The following is a 26,255-nucleotide window of genomic DNA, read 5'->3' as shown; positions in this document are numbered from 1 at the left end:
GCTCTACCACCTATCAGCTGCATGACCTCAGGAAAGTTATCTAACCAGTATCTCTCAGTTTAAGTAAAGTGAACATAATATTACCTACTTAAATTTTCTTTTTTTAGAATTAAGCAGTATAATACACATAAAATCTTGAACACAAGGTCTCTCATACAGTAAACACTCAATATATGTTAGTTATTATATTTTCTCCTCAATGCCTTTTATTATGTTGATATCAATGACTGTATTTTATTGTTCTGCATATATTTCTATATTGAGGGCAAATATTTTGTTTTATTCATACCTGTGATGTCTCAAGTACTGAACATGGGTACACATAGGGTCAACAAAGTATTTTATAAATTTTATATATATATCATTACCATTGTCAGCTGTCTTGGAAATATGCATTCATTTCAGATGAGGACACTATTTGAAGAAGATAATATTTTGGAGAGGACAGGAGTGAACCTTTTTAATCTGAGTAGTCAGAAGCAACCCCCAAAGCCATCCAAGGAAAGAAGGTGCAGATTTCTGCCATTAGATATAATAATTTGAACTGTGTGTTTGGACTGTATTATAAAATGGCACATAATACAGACATCCTTTGTCAGTTGCTTCATTTGCAAATATTTTCTCCCATTCTGAGGGTTGTCTTTTGGTCTTGTTTATGGTTTCCTTTGCTGTGCAAAAGCTTTGAGGTTTCATTAGGTCCCATTTGCTTATTTTTGTTTTTATTTCCATTTCTCTGGGAGGTGGGTCAAAAAGGATCTTGCTGTGATTTATGTCATAGAGTGTTCTGCCTATGTTTTCCTCTAAGAGTTTGATAGTGTCTGGTCTTCCTTTAGGTCTTTAATTCATTTTGACCTTATTTTTGTGTATGGTATTAGGGAGTGTTGTAATCTCATACTTTTACATGTACCTGTCCAGTTTTCCCAGCACCACTTATTGAAGAGGCTGTCCTTGCAACTGTATTTACAATAGCCAGGAGATGGAAGCAACCTAAGTGTCCATCATCAGATGAATGGATAAAGAAGATGTGGCACATATATACAATGGAATATTACTCAGCCACAAAAAGAAAAGAAATTGAGTTATTTGTAGTGAGGTGGATGGACCTAGAGTCTGTCATACAGAGTGAAGTAAGTCAGAAAGAGAAAGACAAATACCGTATGCTAACACATATATATGGAATCTAAGAAAAAAAAAATGTCATGAAGAACCTAGGGGTAAGACGGGAATAAAGACACAGACCTACTGGAGAATGGACTTGAGGATATGGGGAGGGGGAAGGGTAAGCTGTGACAAAGCGAGAGAGTGGCATGGACATATATACACTACCAAACGTAAAATAGATAGCTAGTGGGAAGCAGCCGCATAGCACAGGGAGATCAGCTCGGTGCTTTGTGACCACCTAGAGGGGTGGGATAGGGAGGGTGGGAGGGAGGGAGACGCAAGAGGGAAGAGATATGGGAACATATGTATATGTATAACTGATTTACTTTGTTATAAAGCAGAAACTAACACACCATTGTAAAGCAATTATACTCCAATAAAGATGTTAAAAAAAAATACAGATATCTTAGCGCCCATTCTATTCCTATGAAGTAATGAGGTTTGGACATTCCTCCATATATCTATCTCTCTCTTATGAAGAAGACAAAATGTCATTGTTGTACATTTTCACAAAGGTCAGGGTCTTGCCATGAAAACTGGGAACCAATAAGTAAAAAGGAACTATCTGATCATGTTAATTATGTGATTGCTTTCCTGTGGGTGAAGGAATTCTAAATTAAAAGAATAAGCTATAAATTATATATCAAAAGTGCAATGAAAGCACAGCAAAAGAAAGATGCTTTAAAGAAATCCACAATTTATTTTATTTTCTAGAGCAGGGGTCCCCAATCCCTGAGTCGTGGACCGGTATTGGTCCGTGGCCTGTTGGGGAACCGGGCTGTACAGCAGGAGGTGAGCGGTGGGCGGGCCAGCGAAGCTTCATCTGCTGCCCCCCATCGCTCACATTACCACCTGAACCATCTGGCCCCCTCCTCCACACACCATGCCCAGTCTGTGGAGTAACTGTCTTCCACGAAACCTGTCCCTGGTGCCAAAAATGTTGGGGACCGCTATTCTAGAGCAACTGTTGCTCACAGTGATAAACTCTTCAGTGCCTAATGGCTAGAAAAATCAATTTACTTCTATAATAAAAAGGCCATTTGTCTCCTTGTAGAATCCATCTGACATTGTTTGGCCTTTTATACATGATCACTCTGAACAATGCCTGTGGTTTACAAATTCCCTAATTATATCACTGATTATGTACTACTGAATATGCCTTATCCTGTGGAAATAGACACTATCACCATTTTAATAAACATTTTGACATAAAATGAAGCTGGCTCTTTCATGCTTTGTCAAGAGCAAAGTGAAACAACCAGTGAACACAATGTTCCATCAACAGATTAGGACCACATGTTCTTTAGAGCAAATGAGGTTTAATTAACAGATCCATTAGCAGAGAACTGGTCAGTTAAAACATAGGAGAAGCATTTTCTTATAACACATGGACACTTTATTAACAAATATTCTACAAATGCATGATTGTATTTTATGATTCATTCTGCCAGTCTGTAGAAGTATAAAATGCTACAGTAAAAATATGGGCCTAATTTTAAAATCACATAAAAACTCATATAACATCACTGATTGGAATGATATATAACTCATTCTAAGCTAATAAGTGTGTGAATAGAGTTTAGTACCATTTTATTAATATAGTTTTACATTCCATTTTATTCCTAAGCAAGGATATTTCCATTTAAATGTCAACTAAATACATTTTGTTTACAAGTATTATTTAGATAGTCTTGGTGAAAGGGGATTACTTATGTTTCATTCATACTAAGTGCATTTTGGAGTGCAGACATTTGAACTCCTTGTCATTTTATTATTTCTACTTCGTGTATTTAAATTACCAATATATTTCATACTGTGCATAGAACCTTTTTTTAAAGTGCAATGATATGCTTTTAATTTCACATCTTTTTTAATCTCATCATTATTATGGTAGAACATCCCTAAGATTTGGGAAATTCTGATGTATTTACCTGATTTATTTATGTACTCAGAGGAATCTGGCGTCCTCAGTTCTTCCCTTCCCCTGCAAACTATTGTCTTATCTCCTTATCTAAAGCTTTCAGTTCTGAGCCTAGGCTGTCTCTTAGGCTGATTTTCACCCAACAGGACCACCCAGGCTCCAATTCCTTAGTCAGAGAGGTAAGAAGGCAGACATGCCATGATTTGGGTTTTCTGAAATGGATTCACTCAACAAAAATATTTACATTTCTCAAAGTTTATCCCTGGAGTCTGAAATCTCATTATGTGTGCTTGTTCCATTGAGAAGCTGTGTGTTTTGTGTAAAGAACCTGGGTTTTGCAGTCAGAATTGACCTATGTTTAACACTTTGAAATGCTTCAGCATATGCTAATGCTTTGCTTCTTAAACTGGGTGTGGATATATACGTGTGTAAACTATTTAAGCTTTATGCTTACAATTCATGCATTTTTCTATGTTTTTGTTACGTTGCTATAAAAGTTAACAAAAATACTTCACCATAGACAATGTGATCTGCACTTGCGTGCTGCAAGTTTTAATGTATAGACTAGGGTTACTTTAATATGTAATTCATGCCACTCAGGAGTACACAGCCCCAGATGTGGTTAAGCAGCATTTTAAAGACACAAACTCTGGGTCCACTCTTCTCAGGAAGCTAGAACAAGACAAGTATCATGTTGAGTTGCCCTAGAGAATTTTTAACCTAGCATAACGCTGAAAGTGGTCTCCTTTGTTGAAATGAATATTGCTCAATCTATGCACCTAGGTTAGAACAGGGTAAGGCCATGCCCCATTTTAGTGAGAGGAATATGAGATGAGCAAATGGGACCTGACAGCCTAACACTCTTTGAAGCGGCGTTCTCAGAGTAGGGAAGGGTTGTGCCCCACTATCAACCCAACACATAGTCACAGGAACGAACTAGAATATTACCTGAATTCCTTTTAGAATATTTTAATACCTGCCTACAGTGATCTTTTGATGCAAGGCCCTTGTCAAAGGCCATAACCGAATATCAGAATCACCTGCGATAGTAAAGGGACATACCCACTTAATGTAAGATGCTGCAAGCTTATACTGAATTTGGAATGTGAGATTGTAAACTTGAATCAGGTTATGGCTATAGGAAGTGAACAAGTACCTAAGCTTTGGGATCCCATTTTCCTCTCTATAAATGGAAGGCACTAGGTAATCTATAAACGTCCTCAGTATTTAAAAACGATGCCAATAACTGAGACATTTAGAAATCTTTTTAAAATGTTTTACAAAATAGGTATATGGGAACCTGCCCCAATAATCTTTTGTTTTTATTTAAAAATAAATATTCAGAATTCATAAATATCCTCAAATTGTGCCATCAAAATCCTAATTGTAATGATTTTCTAAATTTATTTAATCTCTTTGCTAAGCTCACTGATATCACACAATGAAGGATGAAAAATTAAGACTGTAAAAACTAATGAGGCTCTTTTTATATATTAAAATGAATTCATTTGTAAGCAGATTTTCAGGGGAAAGTCCTTTGCACTAATGGTAGTTCTAACTTCTATTTTGGAGCTATTGTAAGAAATAGCTTTAAGACATTCCAAACTGTAAAATGAAACCTAGTCACTACAAACAAATTATATCACTATAATAATTGTTCTATCTAATGCCAGAAATCTAGGATTCTAGATCTTTTGCTATCACATAGACCAAAATGGTGATCAAACTGTTAGTCTATGGATCTAGTCTCTGTGGCTACTTCTGTTTATTTCTCTGTTCTTCAATTGATAATGGTAGCTTGGTAGTATCATCTAAAAATGACATAAAAATTCCAAGTGTTATCATAATCATATCAGTAGTGAATCTAATACCACTCCCCACATCTCTATCTTCTCCTCTAGTCAAGAGACACAGAGTCAGTCCTGGTATTGTAGCTTTAAATAATATACCCTGATTTACATCCATTCTCAACTATGAGTTTGATGGAGACATTTATTCTTCATCAGTTAATGAATATAATTTTCATAATTCTTTCTTTAACTTGTGTAAGTTATTGCTAGTTATTATAATATTAAGTGCAAATTATGGAACTAATTGTGTTCAGTCCTCTGGATTAGAAGAATCTCTATTCAGTCATTTAAAATTCATATAGTTTCCATGTCCCCATTGCTTGCATTTATAAGTGGATGAAGGGTATAGGAAACATAAATTGGGCATTCTTTCCTATTTCTCATTGAGCTGCTCTTATCTCAATGTAATCTGGGGATTTCAAAACGTGTTTAATTTTGCCAAGTGAAGGAAATCCTCAACACATGACACAGTAATTAGACAACAGCTAATTAACCACTGTTAAACTATGGCTTGTAAGGTAAAATCTTGGTTCTGATATTTGGGGAAGAAAGTGCTGGATATTTTAAGATGATAATTGGAGGAAAATCATAAATCCGATGTTATTTTCATAATTAGATAGATTCAGTTTTATGAGAAAATGCAATATAAAAACATGATTAATGTTTATTCAACTACTACAGAAAATAGAGAATTTAATGCAGGCAATCTTTGCATTTATGCTCTCCCCAAAAATAAGCAGTAGAAATACTGATATAATTTATGCTTCTCAAAACAACTTATAACTTCCTGACAAGGCCAACTAAAAATGTTTCCAATATTCTTCTCACTTCTGTAAATGATCTAATTGAAAAGAGAATTAGTGTAATTGTTACTGTCTGTAAATCTCTTTCTCTCATTCTCTCTCTCTTATTTTCTCTCTCCTTCCCACCCACCTACCCTCCTTCAATTTCCAATCTTTTCACTTGAAGAAATATAAGCGCTCACTTCCACTATCAAATCCCATGCATCAATATTAAAGTACTTGAAACAAATATAATCTTCACATGCTGATAAAAAGGTATTGAAGGCTCTAAAGATGCTGTAAATACAGGAAGTTTTCCACTGGATATTCCCCTCTTTCATTTGGTTTCCACTGACCACTTTTTTTCCATTTTCTTCATGGTTTCTGCTTTTTCCACCATGTCCTTGGACATTTTGTTTGTTTTTGCTTCATACTCTCTTCTTGGATAAGCTCATCCACTTCTAATTAAGGCAACTACCTGTGAAGTCCATGTTCTACTTCTGACCTTTCTCTCAATTATTAAACCCTACTTTTTTGGGGAGAGGGGGACCATACAACAATCTTTTATTATGTATGGGTTTTTTAAATTATTTCTGCAATCTCTCCATACACAGGCAAAAAAATAAAAGTATTGTTTAGCATATTGGAACTTGCAAACTTGATCACTGAATAGAGAAGGGAAAATTATCCCTACAACATGCTTTACCAGGAGGCCAATTCATCTGCCGACCTCTAAGAACATGGAGATGAACACGGTAGGCAGACTGTCCCTAATCTGAACCTTCATTCACCACCATTTGATAACCCTTCTTCAGGCCTAGATCAGCAGCACATTTCTTGCCAACAATCATTAAATGTCCAAGAAGACTTTCACCATTATCTTCTGCTGCAGAAATCTGGGATATATGTTTCTTGGGTATCACCAGAAAATGTGTTGGTGCTTGAGGGGAAATGTCATGGAAAGCGAGACACTGGTCATCCACATAAATGATTCTGGCTGGAATTTCCTTGTGAATGATCTTCCCAAAAATCGTGTCATCACCAGGCCAGGAAGTCTGAGCCTTAGCCCAAACCCTACTTTCTAATTGGTCACCAGAAACCTGAGAATGTCTTACCAACCTTTCAAGTACACCTAATCCCAAACCAATCTGTCCTCTCAAACCTTTCCTTAAGTCCCTCATTCAGACTTAACATTCCTCAGAATGTGGCATTACCATATTCTGAACTGAAGTATAACATTTTAGAATCATAGAAGTGTAACATACTTTGGGAGGACTGGAAGAACTCATCTAAGCAAATGGCTTTCAACTACATGTTTTTAATACTGTATGCACATGTATGTGTTTGTGAACTTAAGTCAGAATCCCCTGTCCAAATTTAATCGTAGATAGAAGTTCTATATATAAAAGAGAGATATATTTTGTTCTATGTGAAATGGCAAGGGAAATAAAAAAGGGTAAAATTCTCATCTGGTTACTTCCCTTCCCCGCACAGTTCAGTAGACCCTGAGAATAGTTTTTAAAAATCTCTAGTTGCGATTGGAACACCATTTAGAAATCAGTTACCCAGCTGATCCCTTTATTCTACAGACGGAAAGTTTTGGGGTCCAGCCAGACATAAGGTTGCAATGCTATTAAGTGGTAAATTTGGGCCTGGACCCAAGTCCAGGGCTCTGCACACACTAAGCTGCCTGATGTCAATCACGCACTCTCCCAATTGACTTGAGAGCACTGGTCACTGACTTAACTGCCCCTTAACAGAGGTTGTGAGTGTCCCTCAGCACTTCATCTGATTCCTATCAACCTCTTCAGCTGAATAAATAGTCTGCCCCCCAACCTGACCACCACACACACACTCTAATGGGCAAACTCTTTTTTTCTTATATTCCTTTTTTTCCACTCTATATCCTCAAACTCTTTCTTAAAAGTAACCTAAAGCCGTGGTGGAGAGAAAAGGAACTAAGATGTAAAGAGGTTACCTGACTTCTCAGATGTAGTTTATGAGCGAGTCTCATGCTTCTTCTACCAGCTAAGCCTTCTGTATCTTTCCCTCTCTAACCTGACACATCCATAAAGTAATACATATCTCCATGGCCTTAATTTACTTCCTAATAAAAATTTTCTGCCTCCTCTCTCACATTATCACTAACGGACTCACTGAACACCTCCTCACAATGCAAAGGTAGTCTACAATGTTGGGAAAACAGAGGAAAAGTTTTCTTTGCCCAACTGATTGATTGCGAAGCTTCTGAAATGTCTTCTGAAACTCTCTTCTATTTCTCCACGGTCTTTCCTCTGTCTCTTTTTGGAACACTGCAGATTCACCCAATGAATAGGCCCTCCTGACACCAATCTGATTATGCTGCTACCTTGATAAAATTCCGTGGTCGTTCTTGACTGTGTGAAGGAGATCTAATTAATTCATTTCCTCCTAAGATCTAGTGCCAAATAATCCCCATTCTTAATCCAGCTCAGATGCCGCCTGCTCTATGGAACTCTTGCTGAATAGATTCAATAATTTCATCTTGTATGCTTCTATATCACTCTGATAGTTTATAAAGCAAATACTTGACTTTATCTGTTAATAAAAATTTTCAAGTGTATGGGATATAAAATCCATGAACTAGACCCTATACATTTTTATTTCTTCCTATAGTCCCTTTCCTATAGTGGTTGTTTAATAAATATTTTGGGAGGTTGAACGTGCACTACGTTTCATGAGTTAATCCCAGAATTGTGGAAGACAGCTCTACCTAATTTCTCTTTACCATATTGGAACACTTGGCATTATTCCGACTTGAATTGTCAGTTAACCCTTGCCTCTCAAATTTAAATTTTCAACCGCAATCTTCCTCCGCTAAGAACAGATTATTTAAGGCTGAGGGCTTGTGAAATAAAGGTCAGATATACCAAATGGAAGGAAAAAAATACCAGTGACGTAAGCTGTAAATACTGTGTTCATCTCTTGTGGTAGGTTTCCTTTTTTTTTTTTTTTTTGCGGTACGCGGGCCTCTCACTGCTATGGCCTCTCCCGTTGCGGAGCACAGGCTCCCGGACGCGCAGGCCCAGCGGCCACGGCCCACGGGCCCAGCCGCTCCGCGGCACGTGTAATCCTCCCGGACCGGGGCACGAACCCGCGTCCCCTGCATCGGCAGGCGGACTCAACCACTGCTCCACCAGGGAAGCCCGGTTTCCTATTTTTATTAAGAAAACCTTAGACGTTTTAGGAAGTCTCTGTAAACTGCTCTCATTTGATTTAACATACCTTTATTTTGTGTAATTTTAGCAATTTCTCTCCAAGGTCATTTAGCATATTCTAATGGAGCATTTGGTAAGCCTTCTGGAGGTATCTTTATTCTGAAAATATTCAAGCATGGATTTTTGACTGTTTGAATGATTGATATCAATAGGACACTAGACTTTAGCTCCAAACAGTCTTCATCAATGCTACCTGAGGCTAAATGATAAAAACAATAATAATACAAACAATAATATCTGATGTGGACAACTGACATTTTCTCAAACTTAATTTAGTGTGAGTATAACCATTTTTAGAAATCTCTGCTACTTTTCGTTCATAATATATATTTTTTGGCCTTTCATTTGTTCTTTTTTTTTGAATTTTATTTTTTAATACAGCACGTTCTAATTAGTGATCAATTTTATACACATCAGTGTATACATGTCAATCCCAATCGCCCAATTCATCACACCACCACCCCTCATCCCCCCGCGGCTTCCCCCCCTTGGTGTCCATACATTTGTTCTCTACATCTGTGTCTCAATTTCTGCCCTGCAAACCGGTTCATCTGTACCATTTTTCTAGGTTCCACATATATGCATTAATACACGATATTTGTTTTTCTTTTTCTGACTTACTTCACTCTGTGTGACAGGCTACAGATCCATCCCCCTCTCAACAAATGACCCAATTTCGTTCCTTTTTATGGCTGAGTAATATTCCATTGTATATATGTACCACAACTTCTTTATCCATTCATCTGTCGATGGGCATTTAGGTTGCTTCCATGACCTGGCTGTTGTAAAGAGTGCTGCAATGAACATTGGAGTGCATGTGTCTTTTTGAATTGTGGTTTTCTCTGGGTATATGCCCAGTAGTGGGACTGCTGGATCATATGGTAATTCTATTTTTATTTTTTAAGGAACCTCCACACTGTTCTCCAAAGTGGCTGTATCAGTTTACATTCCCACCAACAGTGCAAGAGGGCTCCCTTTCCTCCACACCCTCTCCAGCATTTGTTGTTTGCAGATTTTCTGATGAAGACCATTCTAACTGGTGTGAGGTAATACCTCATTGTAGTTTTGATTTACATTTCTCTAATGATTAGTGATGTTGAGCAGCTTTTCATGTGCTTCTTGGCCATCTGTATGTCTTCTTTGGAGAAATGTCTATTTAGGTCTTCTGCCCAGTTTTGGATTGGGTTGTTTTTTTGATATTGAGCTGCATGAGCTGCTTGTAAATTTTGGAGATTAAATCTTTGTCACTTGCTTCATTTGCAAATATCTTCTCCCATCCTGAGGGTTGTCTTTTGGTCTTATTTATGGTTTCCTTTGCTGTGCAAAAGCTTTTAAGTTTCATTAGGTCCCATTTGTTTATTTTTGTTTTTATTTCCATTACTCTATGAGGTGGATCGAAAAAGATCTTGCTGTGATTTATGTCAAAGAGTGTTCTGCCTATGTTTTCCTCTAAGAGTTTTATAGTGTCCGGTCTTACATTTAGGTCTCTAATCCATTTTGAGTTTATTTTTGTGTATGGTGTTAGGGAGTGTTCTAATTTCATTCTTTTACATGTAGCTGTCCAGTTTTCCCAGCACCACTTGTTGAAGAGATTGTCTTTTCCCCAGTGTATACCCTTGTCTCCTTGGTCATAGATTAGTTGACCATAGGTGTGTGGGTTTACCTCTGGGCTTTCTATCTCGTTCCATTGATCTAGGTTTCTGTTTTTGTGCCAGTACCATATTGTCTTGATTACTGCAGCTTTGTAGTATAGTCTGAAGTCAGGGAGTCTGATTCCTGCAGCTCTGTTTTTTTCCCTCAAGACTGCTTTGGCTATTCGGGGTCTTTTGTGTTGCCATACAAATTTTAAGATTTTTTGTTCTAGTTCTGTAAAAAATGCCACGGTAATTTGATAGGGATTGCACTGAATCTGTAGATTGCTTTGGGTAGTATAGTCATTTTCACAATATTGATTTCCAATACAAGAACATGGTATATCTCTCCATCTATTTGTATCATCTTTAATTTCTTTCATCGGTGTCTTATAGTTTTTTGCATACAGGTCTTTTGTCTCCCTAGGAAGGTTTATTCCTAGGTATTTTATTCTTTTTGTTGCCATGGTAAATGGGAGTGTTTCCTTAATTTCTCTTTCAGATTTTTCATCATTAGTGTATAGGAATGCAAGAGATTTCTGTGCATTAATTTTGTATCCTTCTACTTCACCAAATTTACTGATTAGCTCTAGTAGTTTTCTGGTGGCATCTTTAGGATCTCTATGTATAGTATCATGTCATCTGCAAACAGTGACAGTTTTACTTCTTCTTTTCCAATTTGTGCTCCTTTTATTTCTTTTTCTTCTCTGATTGCCGTGGCTAGGACTTCCAAAACTATGTTGAATAACAGCGGTGAGAGTGGACATCCTTGTCTTGTTCCAGATCTTAGAGGAAATGCTTTCCATTTTTCACCATTGAGAATGATGTTTGCTGTGGGTTTGTTGTATATGGCCTTTATTATGTTGAGGTAGGTTCCCTCTATGCCCACTTTCCGGAGAGTTTTTATCATAAATGGGTGTTGAATTTTGTCAAAAGATTTATCTGAATCTATTGAGATGATCATATGGTTTTTATTCTTCAATTTGTTAATATGGTGTATCACATTGATTGATTTGCATATACTGAAGAATCCTTGCATCCCTGGGATAAATCCCACTTGATCATGGTGTATGATCCTTTTAATATGTTGTTAAATTATGTTTGCTAGTATTTTGTTGAAGATTTTTGCATCTATATTCATCAGTGATATTGGTCTGTAATTTTCTTTTTTTGTAGTATCTTTGTCTGGTCTTGGTATCAGGGTGATGGTGGCCTCATAGAATGAGTTTTGGAGTGTTCCTTCATCCGCAATTTTTTTTTTTTTTCGGTACGTGGGCCTCTCACTGCTGCGGCCTCTCCCGCCGCAGAGCACAGGCTCTGGTCGCGCAGGCCCAGCGGCCACGACTCACGGGCCCAGCTGCTCCGTGGCATGCGGGATCCTCCCAGACCGGGGCACGAACCCATGCCCCCCACATCGGCAGGCAGACTCCCAACCACTGTGCCACCAGGGAAGCCCTGTTGGAAGATTTTTAAGCACAGTTCCAATTTCATTACTTGTGATTGGTCTGTTCATATTTTCTATTTCTTCCTGGTTCAGTCTTGGAAGGTTACACCTTTCTCAGAATTTGTCCATGTCTTCCAGGTTGTCCATTTTTGGCATAGAGTTGCTGGTAGTAGTTTATTAGGATGCTTTGTATTTCTGCTGTGTCTGTTGTAACTTCTTTTTTCATTTCTAATTTTATTGATTTGAGTCCTCTCCCTCTTTTTCTTGATGAGACTTGCCAATGGTTTATCAATTTTGTTTATCTTCTCAAAGAACCAGCTTTTAGTTTTATTGATCTCTGCTACTGTTTTCTTTGTTTCTATTTCATTTATTTCTGCCCTGATCTTTATGATTTCTTTCCTTCTGCTAACTTTGGGTTTTGTTTGTTCTTGTTGCTCTAGTTCCTTCAGGTGTAAGGTTAGAGTGCTTATTTGAGATTTTTCTTGTTTCTTGAGGTAGGCTTGTATAGCTATAAAGTTCCCTCTTAGAATTGCTTTTGCTGCATCCCATAGGTTTTGGATTGTCATGTTTGCATTGTCATTTGTTTCTAGGTATATTTTGATTTCCTCTTTGATTTCTTCAGTGATCTCTTGCTTATTTAGTAACGTAGTGTTTAGCCTCCATGTGTTTGTGATTTTTATGTTTTTTCCCCTGTAATTCACTTCTAATCTCATAGCGTTGTGTTCAGAAAAGATGCTTGATATGATTTCAATTTCCTTAAATTTATTGAGGCTTGATTTGTGAGCCAAGATGTGATCTATCCTGGAGAATGTTCTGTGCACACTTGAGAAGAAAGTGTAATCTGCTGTTTTTGGATGGAATGTCCTATAAATATCAATGAAATCTATCTGGTCTATTGTGGCATTTAAAGCTTGTGTTTCCCTATTTTCATTTTGGATGATCTGTCCGTTGGTGTAAGTGAGGTGTTAAAGTCCCCCACTATTATTGTGTTACTGTCAATTTCCTCTTTTACAGCTGTTAGCAGTTGCCTTATGTATTGAAGTACTCCTATGTTGCATGCATATATAATTGTTATGTCTTCTTCTTGGATTGATCCCTTGTTCATTATGTAGTGTCCTTCCTTGTCTCTTGTAACATTCTTTATTTTAAAGTCTATTTTATCTGATATGAGAATTGCTACTCCAGCTTTCTTTTGATTTCCATTTACATGGAATATCATTTTCCATCCCCTCACTTTCAGTCTGTATGTGTCCCTAGGTCTGAAATGGATCTCTTGTAGACAGCATATGTATGGGTCTTGTTTTTGTATCCATTCAGCAAGCCTGTGTCTTTTGGTTGGATCATTTAATCCATTCACGTTTAAGGTAATTATCGATATGTATGTTCCTATGACCATTTTCTTATTTGTTTTGGGTTTGTTTTTGTAGGTCCTTTTCTTCTCTTGTGTTTCCCACTTAGAGAAGTTCCTTGAGCATTTGTTGTAGAGCTGGTTTGGTGGTGCTGAATTCTCTTAGCTTTCGCCTGTTTGTAAAGCTTTTGATTTCTCCATCGAATCTGAATGAGATCCTTGCCGGGTAGAGTAATCTTGGTTGTAAGTTCTTCCTTTTCATCACTTTAAGTATATCATGCCACTCCCTTCTGGCTTGTAGAGTTTCTGCTGAGAAATCAGCTGTTAACCTTATGGGAGTTCCCTTGTATGTTATTTGCCATTTTTCCCTTGCTGCTTTCAATAATTTTTCTTTGTCTTTAATTTTTGCCAATTTGATTACTATGTGTCTTGGCATGTTTCTCCTTGGGTTTATCCTGTATGGGACTTGCTGCGCTTCCTGGACTTGGGTGGCTATTTCCTTTCCCATGTCAGGGAAGTTTTTGACTATAATCTCTGCAAATATTTTCTCTGGTCCTTTCTCTCTCTCTTCTCCTTCTGGCACTCCTATAATGAGAATGTTGTTGTGCTTAATGTTGTCCCAGAGGTCTTGTAAGCTGTCTTCATTTCTTTTCATTTTTTTTCTTTATTCTGTTCTGCAGCAGTGAATTCCACCATTCTGTCTTCCAGGTTACTTATCCGTTCTTCTGCCTCAGTTATTCTGCTATTGGTTCCTTCTAGTGTAGTTTTCATTTCAGTTATTGTATTGTTCATCTCTGTTTGTTTGTTCTTTAATTCTTCTAGGTCTTTGTTAAACATTTCTTTCATCTTCTCGATCTTTGACTCCATTCTTTTTCCGAGGTCCTGGATCATCTTCACTATCATTATTCTGAATTATTTTACTGGAAGGTTGCCTATCTGCACTTCATTTCGATTTTTTTCTGGGGTTTTATCTTGTTACTTCATCTGGTACATAGCCCTCTGCCTTTTCATCTGGTCTACCTTTCTGTGAATGTGGTTTTTGTTCCACAGGCTGCAGGAATGTAGTTCTTCTTGCTTCTGCTGTCTGCCCTCCTTCTTTCATTATTTTCAATATATAATCTGAATAAAAACTGTAAAAAAAAATGGTTCTGAAGAACCTAGGGGCAGGACACGAATAAAGACGCTGATGTAGAGAATGGACTTGAGGACATGGCGGGTGGGAAGGATAAGCTGGGATGAAGTGGGAGAGTGTCACGGACATATATACACTACCAAATGTAAAATGGGGGAAGCAGCCACATAGCACAGAGAGATCAGCTTGGTGCTTTGTGACCACCTAGAGGGGTGGGATAGGGAAGGTGGGAGGGAGACATAAGAGGGAGGAGTTATGGGGATATATGTATATGTATAGCTGATTCACTTTGTTATAAAGCAGAAACTAACACACCACTGTAATGCAACTATACTCCAATAAAGATGTTAAAAAAAACAACAACTGTATTACTCATTCAAACAGTTTCCAGACAAGCCCCCTAACCACTCCCAAGACTTCCAGATTGTTGTGTTTACATGTCTCCTATATAGAAAACCTGCATTAGCCATAGAACAATGTTAAGGCTAACATAAATAAGCAGAAGAAACAATTCCAAATTATTAAATTTTTATAAACATTTAATATAATGAGTAAAACCTATTTTCTAATAGGCAATGTTAAGCATAAAATATTCTTCTAGGTAAATTCTATATACCTAAATATGAATTTTATAACTACGCCTGCCATGTAGGCTGACATTAATACCATCCTTTACTGAAAAAGCACAAATAAATGGAATTAGGTATCTCTACAAGTATGCTGTAAGCCCAATATTTCCTGAGGAATGTTCTGTATACATGGTCAATAAAAACAATATTATGCAGTTCCTTTTTCTTTGGTAAGTTCATTAAACACAATAGCAATTTAAGGGTCTAAGAGCCACAGTAAAGATATCAGCTAGCCACGTTTAGTTCCAGTTCCAATGCTATATAGGTGAAGAGGCATTTTCAATGCCTAGGAAAAGAAAGTGGGAAAGGCTGTAGAAGAGATAATTCTATTTTTTTTAGTGGGATAGTTTCCCTAGTGACACGCTGATTAAAACACTATTCTTTCTGGCCCTTATCAGGGACAGTTATAATACCCCTTCCAATAAACACAAGAGTCAACTGAGAGAGAGGAATTTTCAACACCTAAAGAGTAAATTCAATCTGTATGAAATTAGTCCTGCCTAAGGCCAGTGTGAAAGTCAGCCATCCATTCTGAAATAAGGAAACTGTCTCCATATCCAGGAAGACTCTAAAGTTCGGAGTAAATCTCACTGTTTTAAAATTGTGGTTTTTTTCATTGTTTCCTCAGCCATTCAAAATTTAAATATATGTATATAGAAACAGATAAAAAAATAGGTGAAAGAGTTCACAAACAGAATAGAGACAGTAGCAGAAAATCTTATATGCTAGGAATGAGACGAGCAATTGCAAAGTAATCTCAGGAATCCTTGCAGCATAATTCTAGAACATGGGCACCCTAGCAGAGAACAATATGTTTAACAAGGAGCCCAGTAAAATATAGTTGACCCTAAAACCACATGGGTTTGAACTGTGTGGATTTTCAATAAACATGTACTATAGCACTAAATGATCCCAGGCTGGTTGAATATGAGGATGTGGAACCTCGAATATGGAGGGTCTGACTATAATATACTCGGATTTTTCACAGCTCAGGTGTCAGTGCCCCTAACCCCCACACTGTTCAAGGGTCAACTGTATACACATAAATGAGAAATAAGGAATAACTGAGATTTTTGCCTCAATCATTAGAAAATATATTGATGTTTGTACAAACAAATAAGTTATACATGGATTTAACTTAATTTCCTAGTAAGTTCACAGAGTTCAGCTTTGTTATGATTCTATTTCTTAATTACCAGGGTTTCAGAAGTCTAGGTTAGAGGTTAGCACACTATGGCCTATGGGAAAATATGGTCCACCACTTGTTTTTGTAAATAAAGTTTCACTGGAACAAAGCGGTACCCATTCATTTTATTGTCTGTGGCAGCTTTCCTACTATATTAGCAGAGCAGAACAGTTGCAACAGAAACCATATAGCCTGAAAAACTAAAATATTTACTATCAGACTCTTTACAGAAAAAAATTGCTGACCTCTGTTCTCCATCATTAATTTGGATGTGATGGTTGAATCTCACAATTTTGGAGTCAAGAAAGAAAATGGATTTTTCTTTGTCCAGTAACTCAGGAACCAATTACATAACTTTTGACTACATGGAAGCTTCCTCTGAAGTTTCATTGTCAGTTCTTACATGTGTTAGTCTTACTTATGACTTCCTCTTACATAAAACAACCTGTCACCCACTATAGTCATTCTATAAAACTTCAGTTCTGATCAGCAAAATTTCATGAGTTTCTACTCCTCCTTAACTTGAAAAGGGCAAAGAAGCAAATCCAATTAAGAAGACAATCATTTGTCTTTTGCACTCATGCTCATCAACTATTCTTATTAGTTGTGTACCATAGTCCTCTATTATCAAGAACTTTTATTTCACAGGTGTGAATACTTGTACAGACAATTAACTATCATAATTATAGTAACTAGCCAGGTAGTCAGCAGCAAAGATAAAATTTCCAACTAATTTTCTCAATTTGTTACCTTCTCTGTGTACCTATGCTTATGTTGCTGCCTCCGGTTTAATCCTCTAAATCTTGCTCCATTTTCTGCTATATGAAATGTCCCTGTACTCAAACAGGGGAGAAAAAAAAATCATCAAATTTGTATTGAGTCTTCTGCTATATGTGCCTACCAGATGTCTCACCATGGAATTCCACAGATCACCAGGCTCACTGTTTATATTTTCTAGGCATGATGCAGATGCTTCAGAGTTTACTATAAACCTACGAGTTTTCAGGTCATGCAAAGGAATACATGCAAGCAGAAGAGCACCAAAGGACTTTATGCATAACAATACTGGAGGAAGCAATGGGATATTTTCCAGCAACCCTCTGAAAATTAAAAATCTACTGTAACAATTATACTTATGTAACCGAATAAGAAACAAGAAATAATATTTTAAGAGTTGATTTTAACTGTTGCCAAAATTTTAGGCTAAAATTTACATGCATTTTCCAGCAAGTATGTGAACGATTTTCATTTTACAAGATTAGCTGCAACAACTAATATTTCAGTATATTTAATTTTTTAATTGAGAACTTTACAATTACTACAATGTAAGTTACCTGCAGTCTAGCCACATAAAATATAGCTTCATTAAGGATAATAATAAAATTGAAATAAACCAATAAAACTTGCTTGTATTAATATCAGTTAATATTAATTCTACAGTAAAAAGCAAGAATCCCATAATATTTCTGGGACTTTCTTCATCCTGTATATTTTGCCAAATGTTTTCTCCCTTCACTGTCACTGTCATAATGCTCCTTCTAGCAAGATTTAACTTAAATATTGTTTTTCTGTGGAATTTTCCTGTGCTCACATTGACAAAAACATTCACGAGTCCTACAGAAGTCTGATAAAACTTTAAGTACAGCATCCATTCCACTATACATCGTGCCTTATTTTTAAATCATCTGACAACTAAGTAATTTGACAACTTAGATTGTAAGCTCCCTAAGGGCAAGGCCCACTGTCTGTCACCATGAGACATACAGCTAGATACAGAGCAGTAACACAGTAAAAGAACCTGCAAGTGACATGATTTTAACTTGACAGAACAACAAATACTCACAATAAAACAGTTTGCATGTTTGCAGAACCAGGAGGAAAAAAAATGTTTCTAATGTTGAATTAATGTGAAAAGAAGACATAATCTATTATCACATATATCATAGTGTTTATTATTCAGTCAGATGCATGAGGAAAACTCCAAAATGCATGTAGTCTCTCTCTTCAAAGTTTTTTTTTTAAATCAAATCACTGCCTTTTAAAAATATGAATAATTCTGTAAACTAGGATTTACCTTCCTGAGATATTTTATATTTCAATTTTAAAGTACTCAAAAACGTATCTAGAGATGCAGTTCTGTCATTTAAAGAAACAGTTTTCAAACTTAGGCAGAAGTGCCTTATGGTACCTCATTCTCATCTTAGTAAGTTTCATATATGTCTCTTAAAACACAGTGACAACTAAGATTCAATGTAAGATTTTGTATGAAAAACAAAAGGTTCAGATTTTTTTTTAAGTTTAAAATGTCATCCTAAAATTGCTTACATTTAACATAATCACAATGCTTAACACATAAGAAAACCACTGACCACTTGGTCAATTCTAAATTCCCTAAAATAGTACTAACTAGCAAAACCCAAAATCTAAAAGGGCCCCACATATTTACTTATGTCTTAACAGTAGCTTCCTTCTTTTTGACTTTGCTGAATTTGTGGGAATTTCCTCTGAATCCTATATGGTTCATAGAATTAATATAGTTTAAGATTTTCCTCCATGCTATAGCTTGTTCAAACTCTATCCCCAGTAATATCTCTATATTTCAGATTAAAGCACTGCTTTAAGTGTAGTCTTCTACTCTGTGGGGATAAAAATAATTTTTATTGATACCAACTGAATCACACAATCTCTGATCTAGAGATCTTTATATTGCACTCTGGTATTCAACTCTACTGTAAGCAAAATGAAACATCAAAACCAGTTTCAGCATGAAAATAGAATATGTAATCACATTCATGACTTATCCTTTGGGTTAAACACCATCTTCTGCAGACCCCTCTATCAAAATACAATCCCGTGCACAGGCCAGTCCTGCAAGCATGTCACCTGTGCAGCCATGCTTAGAAGGGTCCCACACTTGGTTTAATGCTCTGATATTGCCATCATGGAATCCTTATCAAGTTCTGAACTAGGGACACATTCTTAAAAATTTTCAAAGTATGCCACAAATTATGGAGCCAGTCCTGCCCCTGAGAGTGATAACATATTAAATAATAGTATAAATTGGTCTATGAATGATTTTCTTAAAGTCTGCAGGGAATTACAAGATCAAGAAGAGAGACACCAAATGTCTACCTTGCAGAGGTAATAATAGGAGGAGGAAAGAAACCTAAAAGGAAAGCTACATGCACAAATTAGCTCATTTTTTTGATTTAATTATAATATATTGAGTATCTTCTAAGTGCCATGTATTGTTCCAGATGCTGATATTACAACAATGAACAATACAGAGAAAGTCCCAGCCTTCATGGAGCTTCCACTCTAGGGAGGAGACAGACCACAACCAGGTCTGTCTGTGGTGGATAGGGAACAAAAAAGGGGAGTGTTTTGGATTTAATATATCTCCTTCATCTCGAGCACTGTCACCTTTGGTAACCAGACAAATAATAATGGTTAAAAAACTTTAATTATTACAACTAAACTTTTATTAATAAGAGGCATTTCTTAAGGATTTTGTGCTTTTCTGATCATCTTCTGGAATTTTCCTTTTAAGATTTTTGGAAATTTCATGAATCAATGCTGGTCATTTACAATACAGTTTCAAATAGGTAACTAACTAGTGTATATAAAAATGAATGTTAGGACTCATTTTGTGAATAATTATATAATGCTCCTTTCTCCTCTCCATTCTCTGCTCCCTCTTTTGTCTAAGTTTAATGGTATATGAACTGCACTCCCATCAGACAAGTCTGTTTAGATAGGAGCACTGATTCTTTACATATAAGTTTTTGTCATCGGTTTCAAAAACGAAACAAGCAAACAAAACCAAGCAAACAACGAAACAAACAAAGCAATGGTCATAATTCAGTGTAGACCATCTGGAAAATTGTCTCTCATAAATAAGGAAAAATGATCATGGATTTTACAAAATTGTTCTTACTCTTATGGGAAACATCATATATGGGTGTCCCTAGCATGTTGATGGAGGCATTCAATGGACATCTGTTGACTGAATAAATACATAAATGAATGATGACTGACTGAGCATATCAACAGCTTTCCTTAGATATCCTCAAATGAGTCCATCTAGGGATAGCACTAATTTTTAACACAAGTTAGATAAAAAATAGTTATTGTGGTTTTGTTTGTTTGTTACCTAGAAAAGGACATATTTCCAAACACAAGTACCTTTCATCACCCTAGAATGGAATATCCTTTAGAAATAATGCAGAATGGTGAAAAGTAAGCACATTTGGTCAGCCTGAGGTATGGACCATATCCCTTAAGGAGTAAAATCAATCCAGCATGCATTGCAATTTGGAATCATGAAAAGACACAAAATCTCAGGTCAATCTGTTAACATACAAGAGTCAAAATACTGCCTGACTGGAAAGGAGAAGCCAACCATTTAAATTCCCTCAAAGCTCTGTGATGACTTAGATGGGTGGGATCGGGGTGGGAGGGAAGTCCAAGAGGGAGGGGATATATGTATACATAGAGCTGATTCACTTCATTGTACAGCAGAAACTAACACAACATTGTAAAGCAAATATACTCCAATTAAAAATAGCAAACAAACAGAGTATGTCTGCTATCTACATTTGTGCTCTATGTTTTCAACACATATTATTCGCCCTAGGATTATATAAAAATCCTAAATTAAAATTCAATCTAGTAACAAGCTGGCAAAACAAATAAAGCAACGTTGGAGTTCTCCAGATGCATACTGATTGCAGTTCATAGAATCACAGGGCTTTAAAACATCCTAAGAATTAAGCTAATATGTCCTCCCATACCAAAATTACCCTGTAATTTTCCTTATCCGTAGACATTCATTTAATTGAGAGAAAACTGATAACATATTTTTGGTTTTAACCTTAATAGAAGAAATTTCACTCCAATCTATTTTTATATTTAGCCATTCTCATTGTGAAGAGATTCTATCATAAGGTTCTTGAAAGAGTCACACCTGATTACAATTTTAACATGTTTATCATTGGTTTTTGTTGGTGGAAAATACATTTCTTATATTCCTTATATTTGAATACTCAAATTATCTCTCGGTATTTTCTTCTATGGACTAAATAGCTTCTGCTTGCTTCACAATTCTGAAAATTGTCCTAATTCTTTAGCCATTTGGTGTTTAACATTATTAATTAACATAATTTTAGGCTTTACAGAGAATTACTAGTTAATAATTTAAAAACTGGTACCATTTAACCCAGAAGCCTATACCTATCATAGACAACACTATTAACTTTATTTGCACTATTTCTGTAAAACCTCATGTAAATCTAAGTCAAATCTAAGTCTAAATCAAAACCTAATGTAATTCTAAATCTAATCAAAATCAAAGTCCCTTAACATATTTGTTGGGCATTCGGAATGTTAGGACTTTGGTTTCAGGAAGCTTTTTGAAAATTAGAATGTTCTTAGCTTGGCTGAAGACTATTTTGTTTTACGTAAAAAAAGAAAATTATTCTCAATGTGAACATCTTTTGAATCATAAATATGCTTCTTACCTGTGCTGCTGGATATATTAACATCAATACTGATATCAGATATTCCTCCTCCCTTCAGAGATGCTACACATGTGTATGTCCCAAAATCCGTGAATTTTAAATCAATGATGTCCAAGTTTGTCGTTCCCGGGGAGACATCTGGATCAGTCTGCGTAATAACCATCCGTTCAGAACTTCTTAATGGACGACCATTTTTAAACCAACTAAATGTTAACTCCTCAGAAGGAACAGCTTCTACTTGGCAAGATATTTTCACCTCACGCCCAATCTGGATGTTGTCATCTTTGTGATAAGGATCTGGTGTGATCCAAAATCGTCCTTTTTTTAATGCTAAAACATAAAAATTTCGTAAGTTATTAGTGTTATTTTCATAATGTTAGGGATGCATTCACTCTAGGTAGTCATCTCTGGGCTGAAATAAAGTAAAACAAAATAAAGTAAAATGTACATATGTTTCTTCAGTTTCCAAGTAGTGTGCATATTAATAAACCTCATTTAGGTAATTTAGAAATAATCTAAAGACCTAAGTCACTTAGACACTCTAAAACTGATTTTTATAAATTGGTTAATATTTTCCAATAATATAAAAAATGCTTTAAATCTATATATGATACTTAAACATTGTTGCCATTGAATTTTGAACAAATGATGAAACGTGTTTATATAAAGTCATTAGGTATTAGAGTTAAAAATAATTATATGGATCATTAAGTCCAATTCCTTACCCATGTCATACTTTAATTATGGCACAATTTCCCAAATAACTCAAATATTGCACAAATTTCATATTAAAGAAAATTCTTCTAAGATTGTATCTACATGCTGACCAAAACTAGTTTGGTAAAAATTCAGTCAGTTCATATTCATGAGGTATTTTCAATAGTAGTGAAATAACCTGAATTGAAAGAAATACTTTTTTCAAAAAATTTGCTATGATGGCTCTATTCCACCATTCATAGATGTCTCCAGTAGAAACTGTTTGCTGGCTATTTCATGCAGATGGCCAAAAGAACCTCTTGGCAGATGGCTTGGAAAACATGCTGTGTTTGTATCCTAACAGCAGTGCTTTCTGAGTCTAAGGTCAGTGCTGTTCTCACAACCTGTGTCAGTAATGATAACTACCAGAAACTGCTGGGGGAGCATCTATTGGCTTCTTAAGGGCTCCAGTTCTGAACTCTGAATGATACCATGTACTCAATTTGGAATAGAGTTTGTTCCTTTTTATGGCAGTTATACTCATATACCCATCTTTCTCTTTTCCAACATCCTACTCATGCCCCTCTCCTTTAACATCACCATCCCTATATGATGAAACGTAGCATATGCAGTGAAACATAATTATCATTCACTTTTACAATTAAACCTAGATATATGATGACACTGGCAAAAGTGATGTGAATTTAGAAGACCTGAAGATATTGGAGGCCTTCTAACTGCATTCTGGGTAAAATTTCCTCAATTTAACTTGATTTTCCTCAGTCCAATAAAGGCCAGGAAATACCATGGAAATCTGTAGAACTATTTAAGAATGCACTAGAGATTAATACATTTTTAAATCTTAAAAAAATTATTTTAATTTTCTTTACTTTTCAGTCTCAAATATTTTCATCTGCTTTCTTGTTTGCATCTTAATAAGGAGAGAGAAATGAGTATCAAAAGCAACGTTTATATCATTCTTTTTATTCAAGAAATATTTATAGGGCTCCTGTTCAGGACTAGGCACTAGGCAAGGACCTTATAACATGAGATGAACAAAACAGACATAAACTTGACCCTCATGTATGCCAAATTGTGTACTCATAACTTATAGTCCAGTTTATCTACCCAATGCATATGATACCTATGTCTAAAAAAAGATACGAAATGTTTTATAAGTTTGAAGAATTCTGAATCTCAGAGGAGAATCCTCCAAAATATTGTTTAGAAAATGCACAAAGCTTCAGTCTTAATGAAAATACCGAAAGACAAATATCACATTCTTATATTGTTGTTTGTTACATCTTCCAAATGCAACTTATGAAACTTATTTATTCCCAACCATAACTTTATCAGTATATGACTTTAGGATGAATCAGGAGAAATTATGGCATTCTATTATGTACAGTCATATATTTATATTTTAATAGGGTGCTGAAATATATGACTTTATATCTAGAAAAGGAAATGTGCTGAAAATGTCCATATCTGGCTACTATATTTAGTATAATATACTGTGCACATATAATTCAAATGCAATTAAATTTCTGTAGCACATAGCAAATTATAAGATCATAGAATGTCCTTTACTTTTTTTTAACAGACCTAAAAAAACAGTATGTCAAGGAACATTTACTTTTGTTAGCATTCATAACATTTAAATGAAAGTTTCCTTTCATTTGGTAAGAATTTTCCTTATCCTGTTTCTATAGAGAAATAATAAAGCTAAAAAAAGTTAAACAGACGATTCATATTTTTCAAAGATAAAAATTTTGTATGTATATGTGTAATAGTTTCGTATGGGGGTACATTTAGGATAAATTCCACTCCTAAGTTATATGTTGGTTGTCATATACAAATATGACAAAAAACTCTGATGTTTCAGTGATTGAAATTTATTGACTAGGCAGCTTTTGTTTTCTAGCTTTGTTCTCTATACAGTGACATATTAAAGTGATACTGATGTTGAGAGAACTGCAAATTCATCAGACAAATTAGATTTAAACTACGAAACAATTCAAAAGCCACTGATAAAAAAACAAGAGATCAATATCTATGTTACATATCATGGACTGTTTTGTTCATGAGAAATAACTTTTAAAATCCAAAGTAAAAATATTTTAAATATTATAAATCTAATAATCAATTCAGAAATAAAATTAAATATGATATGTAACTATATTTTTGATAGAAAGCAATGTAAGCAAGTGGGCTTTTAAGAACGAACTCATTGCCACAAATATTTGTTGATCTCAGTATCAGATAATTCTATGATTTGGCCAAAGTCAATCATATTAGTCTTTCAAATGACATATTCTGAAAAGGAAAAGAGGGAAAAGTCAGTCTAGCAAGTGAGCTAAAGATAGGGAATATCAGAATAAGTAGCATGGATCAATTGGAGAGCCATCTCTTTGAGTTTGTTTTATGTTACTCCATAACAAAATACCTGGTTTTGCATACTGAACAGAAATGCTCTAAGGAAAAAAAAAAAGTGTGTGTGTGTGTGTGTAGCCATCTGACAGTTAAATTTATTTAATTTTCTAATTTATTTTGGCTGCTCAGAAAACTAAGTGCATAGCTCTGCTAACTAGGCACAGGTACATTAAGAACTTGAAAGCCAATTCTAGTTTTTCATTTCTATGTGGTCCGATATGGGCAATCTAATTTTTAGGGGTCAAGTGCATCATTTATAAAAATAGGAGGTGATTGTATTATGCTCCCTCTGAGACCCATTGTGAGAAATAGCTTATTAACAATAGTGTAGCGGTTTGAAAATATGAAGTGTTTAATATAATCAACGGGGAAGCAGGTTTCTTCGTTTATAATTAAACACTCTTTTCAGTGAACAATTTATCATACTTCATGCAATGTTAAAATCATTTCCTCCTACCAGTTGATTTCAAATACTTAAAATCAATCTGCGATTAGTACCAGAGTATAACAGGGGTCCGACAGGCATGACACGACTCTTAGAGAACTAAAGAAATTCTATGGAAAAAGAGAGGAGAAATCCCTTTCCCCAAATGCAATTTCTTAGCCTGAATATAGAAAATCCTGTAACACCAGCCTGAGATAACATTAGATTTAGCTTAATGTATCATAAATTGTGATGGATGAACTTCAGAAGGTACTTGTTTAGTCTGGCAATGCATGTAAAGAACTGGCATCAAGCTGAGCCTCTGTTCTGGATAATCAGCTTAGAAACCCTGCAATATAACCCATAGCCTCCTTTCATAATATTGTGAGAACTGAATGCAATTGGCTCACATTCACTTTTGAGAGGTTACTTGCCAGGACATTCTAATTGCACTCACTAAAGTCCCTCTACTTTGAGATTTACAAAGGTGTTCTGTGAATAGAATGAAACTAGTGTATAAATGTAAGGCCACTGCAAAGATCTGGGTAGGGCTTGCTGCGGACCTTTCCCTAGAGAGAAAAGTGGATTTTTGCCTATGAATGACCAAAGTTCTAAGGCATAGTTCAATTATTTAAAATTAGATTACTTCTTGAGTTTATCCTTGAGCTAAGGACCACTGGCTTTGGAGAAGTCTAGGCTCATGGCTTCCAGGAATACAATATGCAGATAAAGACAAAGAGGAGGCTGTGAGATTGTGTCTTTCCTATAGCTATAGATTTAAAATGATAAAATGCACTGATTGTCAGATGTTCCATGAATTATACAACACATAATAGTCTGTA

General features: G+C 35.7%; 1 protein-coding gene and 1 pseudogene across 1 annotated transcript in view; both read right to left on the bottom strand.

Moving 5' to 3' along the window:
- The window catches only part of MDGA2 (MAM domain containing glycosylphosphatidylinositol anchor 2), an 825,804-nt gene that overhangs the window by 214,423 nt on the left and 585,126 nt on the right, over nucleotides 1-26,255 (bottom strand). The window contains exon 7 of the mRNA XM_060167534.1: nucleotides 21,861-22,190. Within this exon, the coding sequence (XP_060023517.1) occupies nucleotides 21,861-22,190 (330 nt within the window). The remainder of the gene's footprint in view (nucleotides 1-21,860; nucleotides 22,191-26,255) is intronic.
- On the bottom strand, nucleotides 6,340-6,895 carry LOC132530353 (adenosine 5'-monophosphoramidase HINT1-like; annotated as a pseudogene).

Source organism: Lagenorhynchus albirostris, chromosome 1 (assembly GCF_949774975.1).
Source record: "Lagenorhynchus albirostris chromosome 1, mLagAlb1.1, whole genome shotgun sequence".
NCBI classification, from domain to species: domain Eukaryota; kingdom Metazoa; phylum Chordata; class Mammalia; order Artiodactyla; family Delphinidae; genus Lagenorhynchus; species Lagenorhynchus albirostris.
Note: the sequence above shows the minus strand (reverse complement) of the source record. Positions and strands in the feature narration are given on the sequence as shown.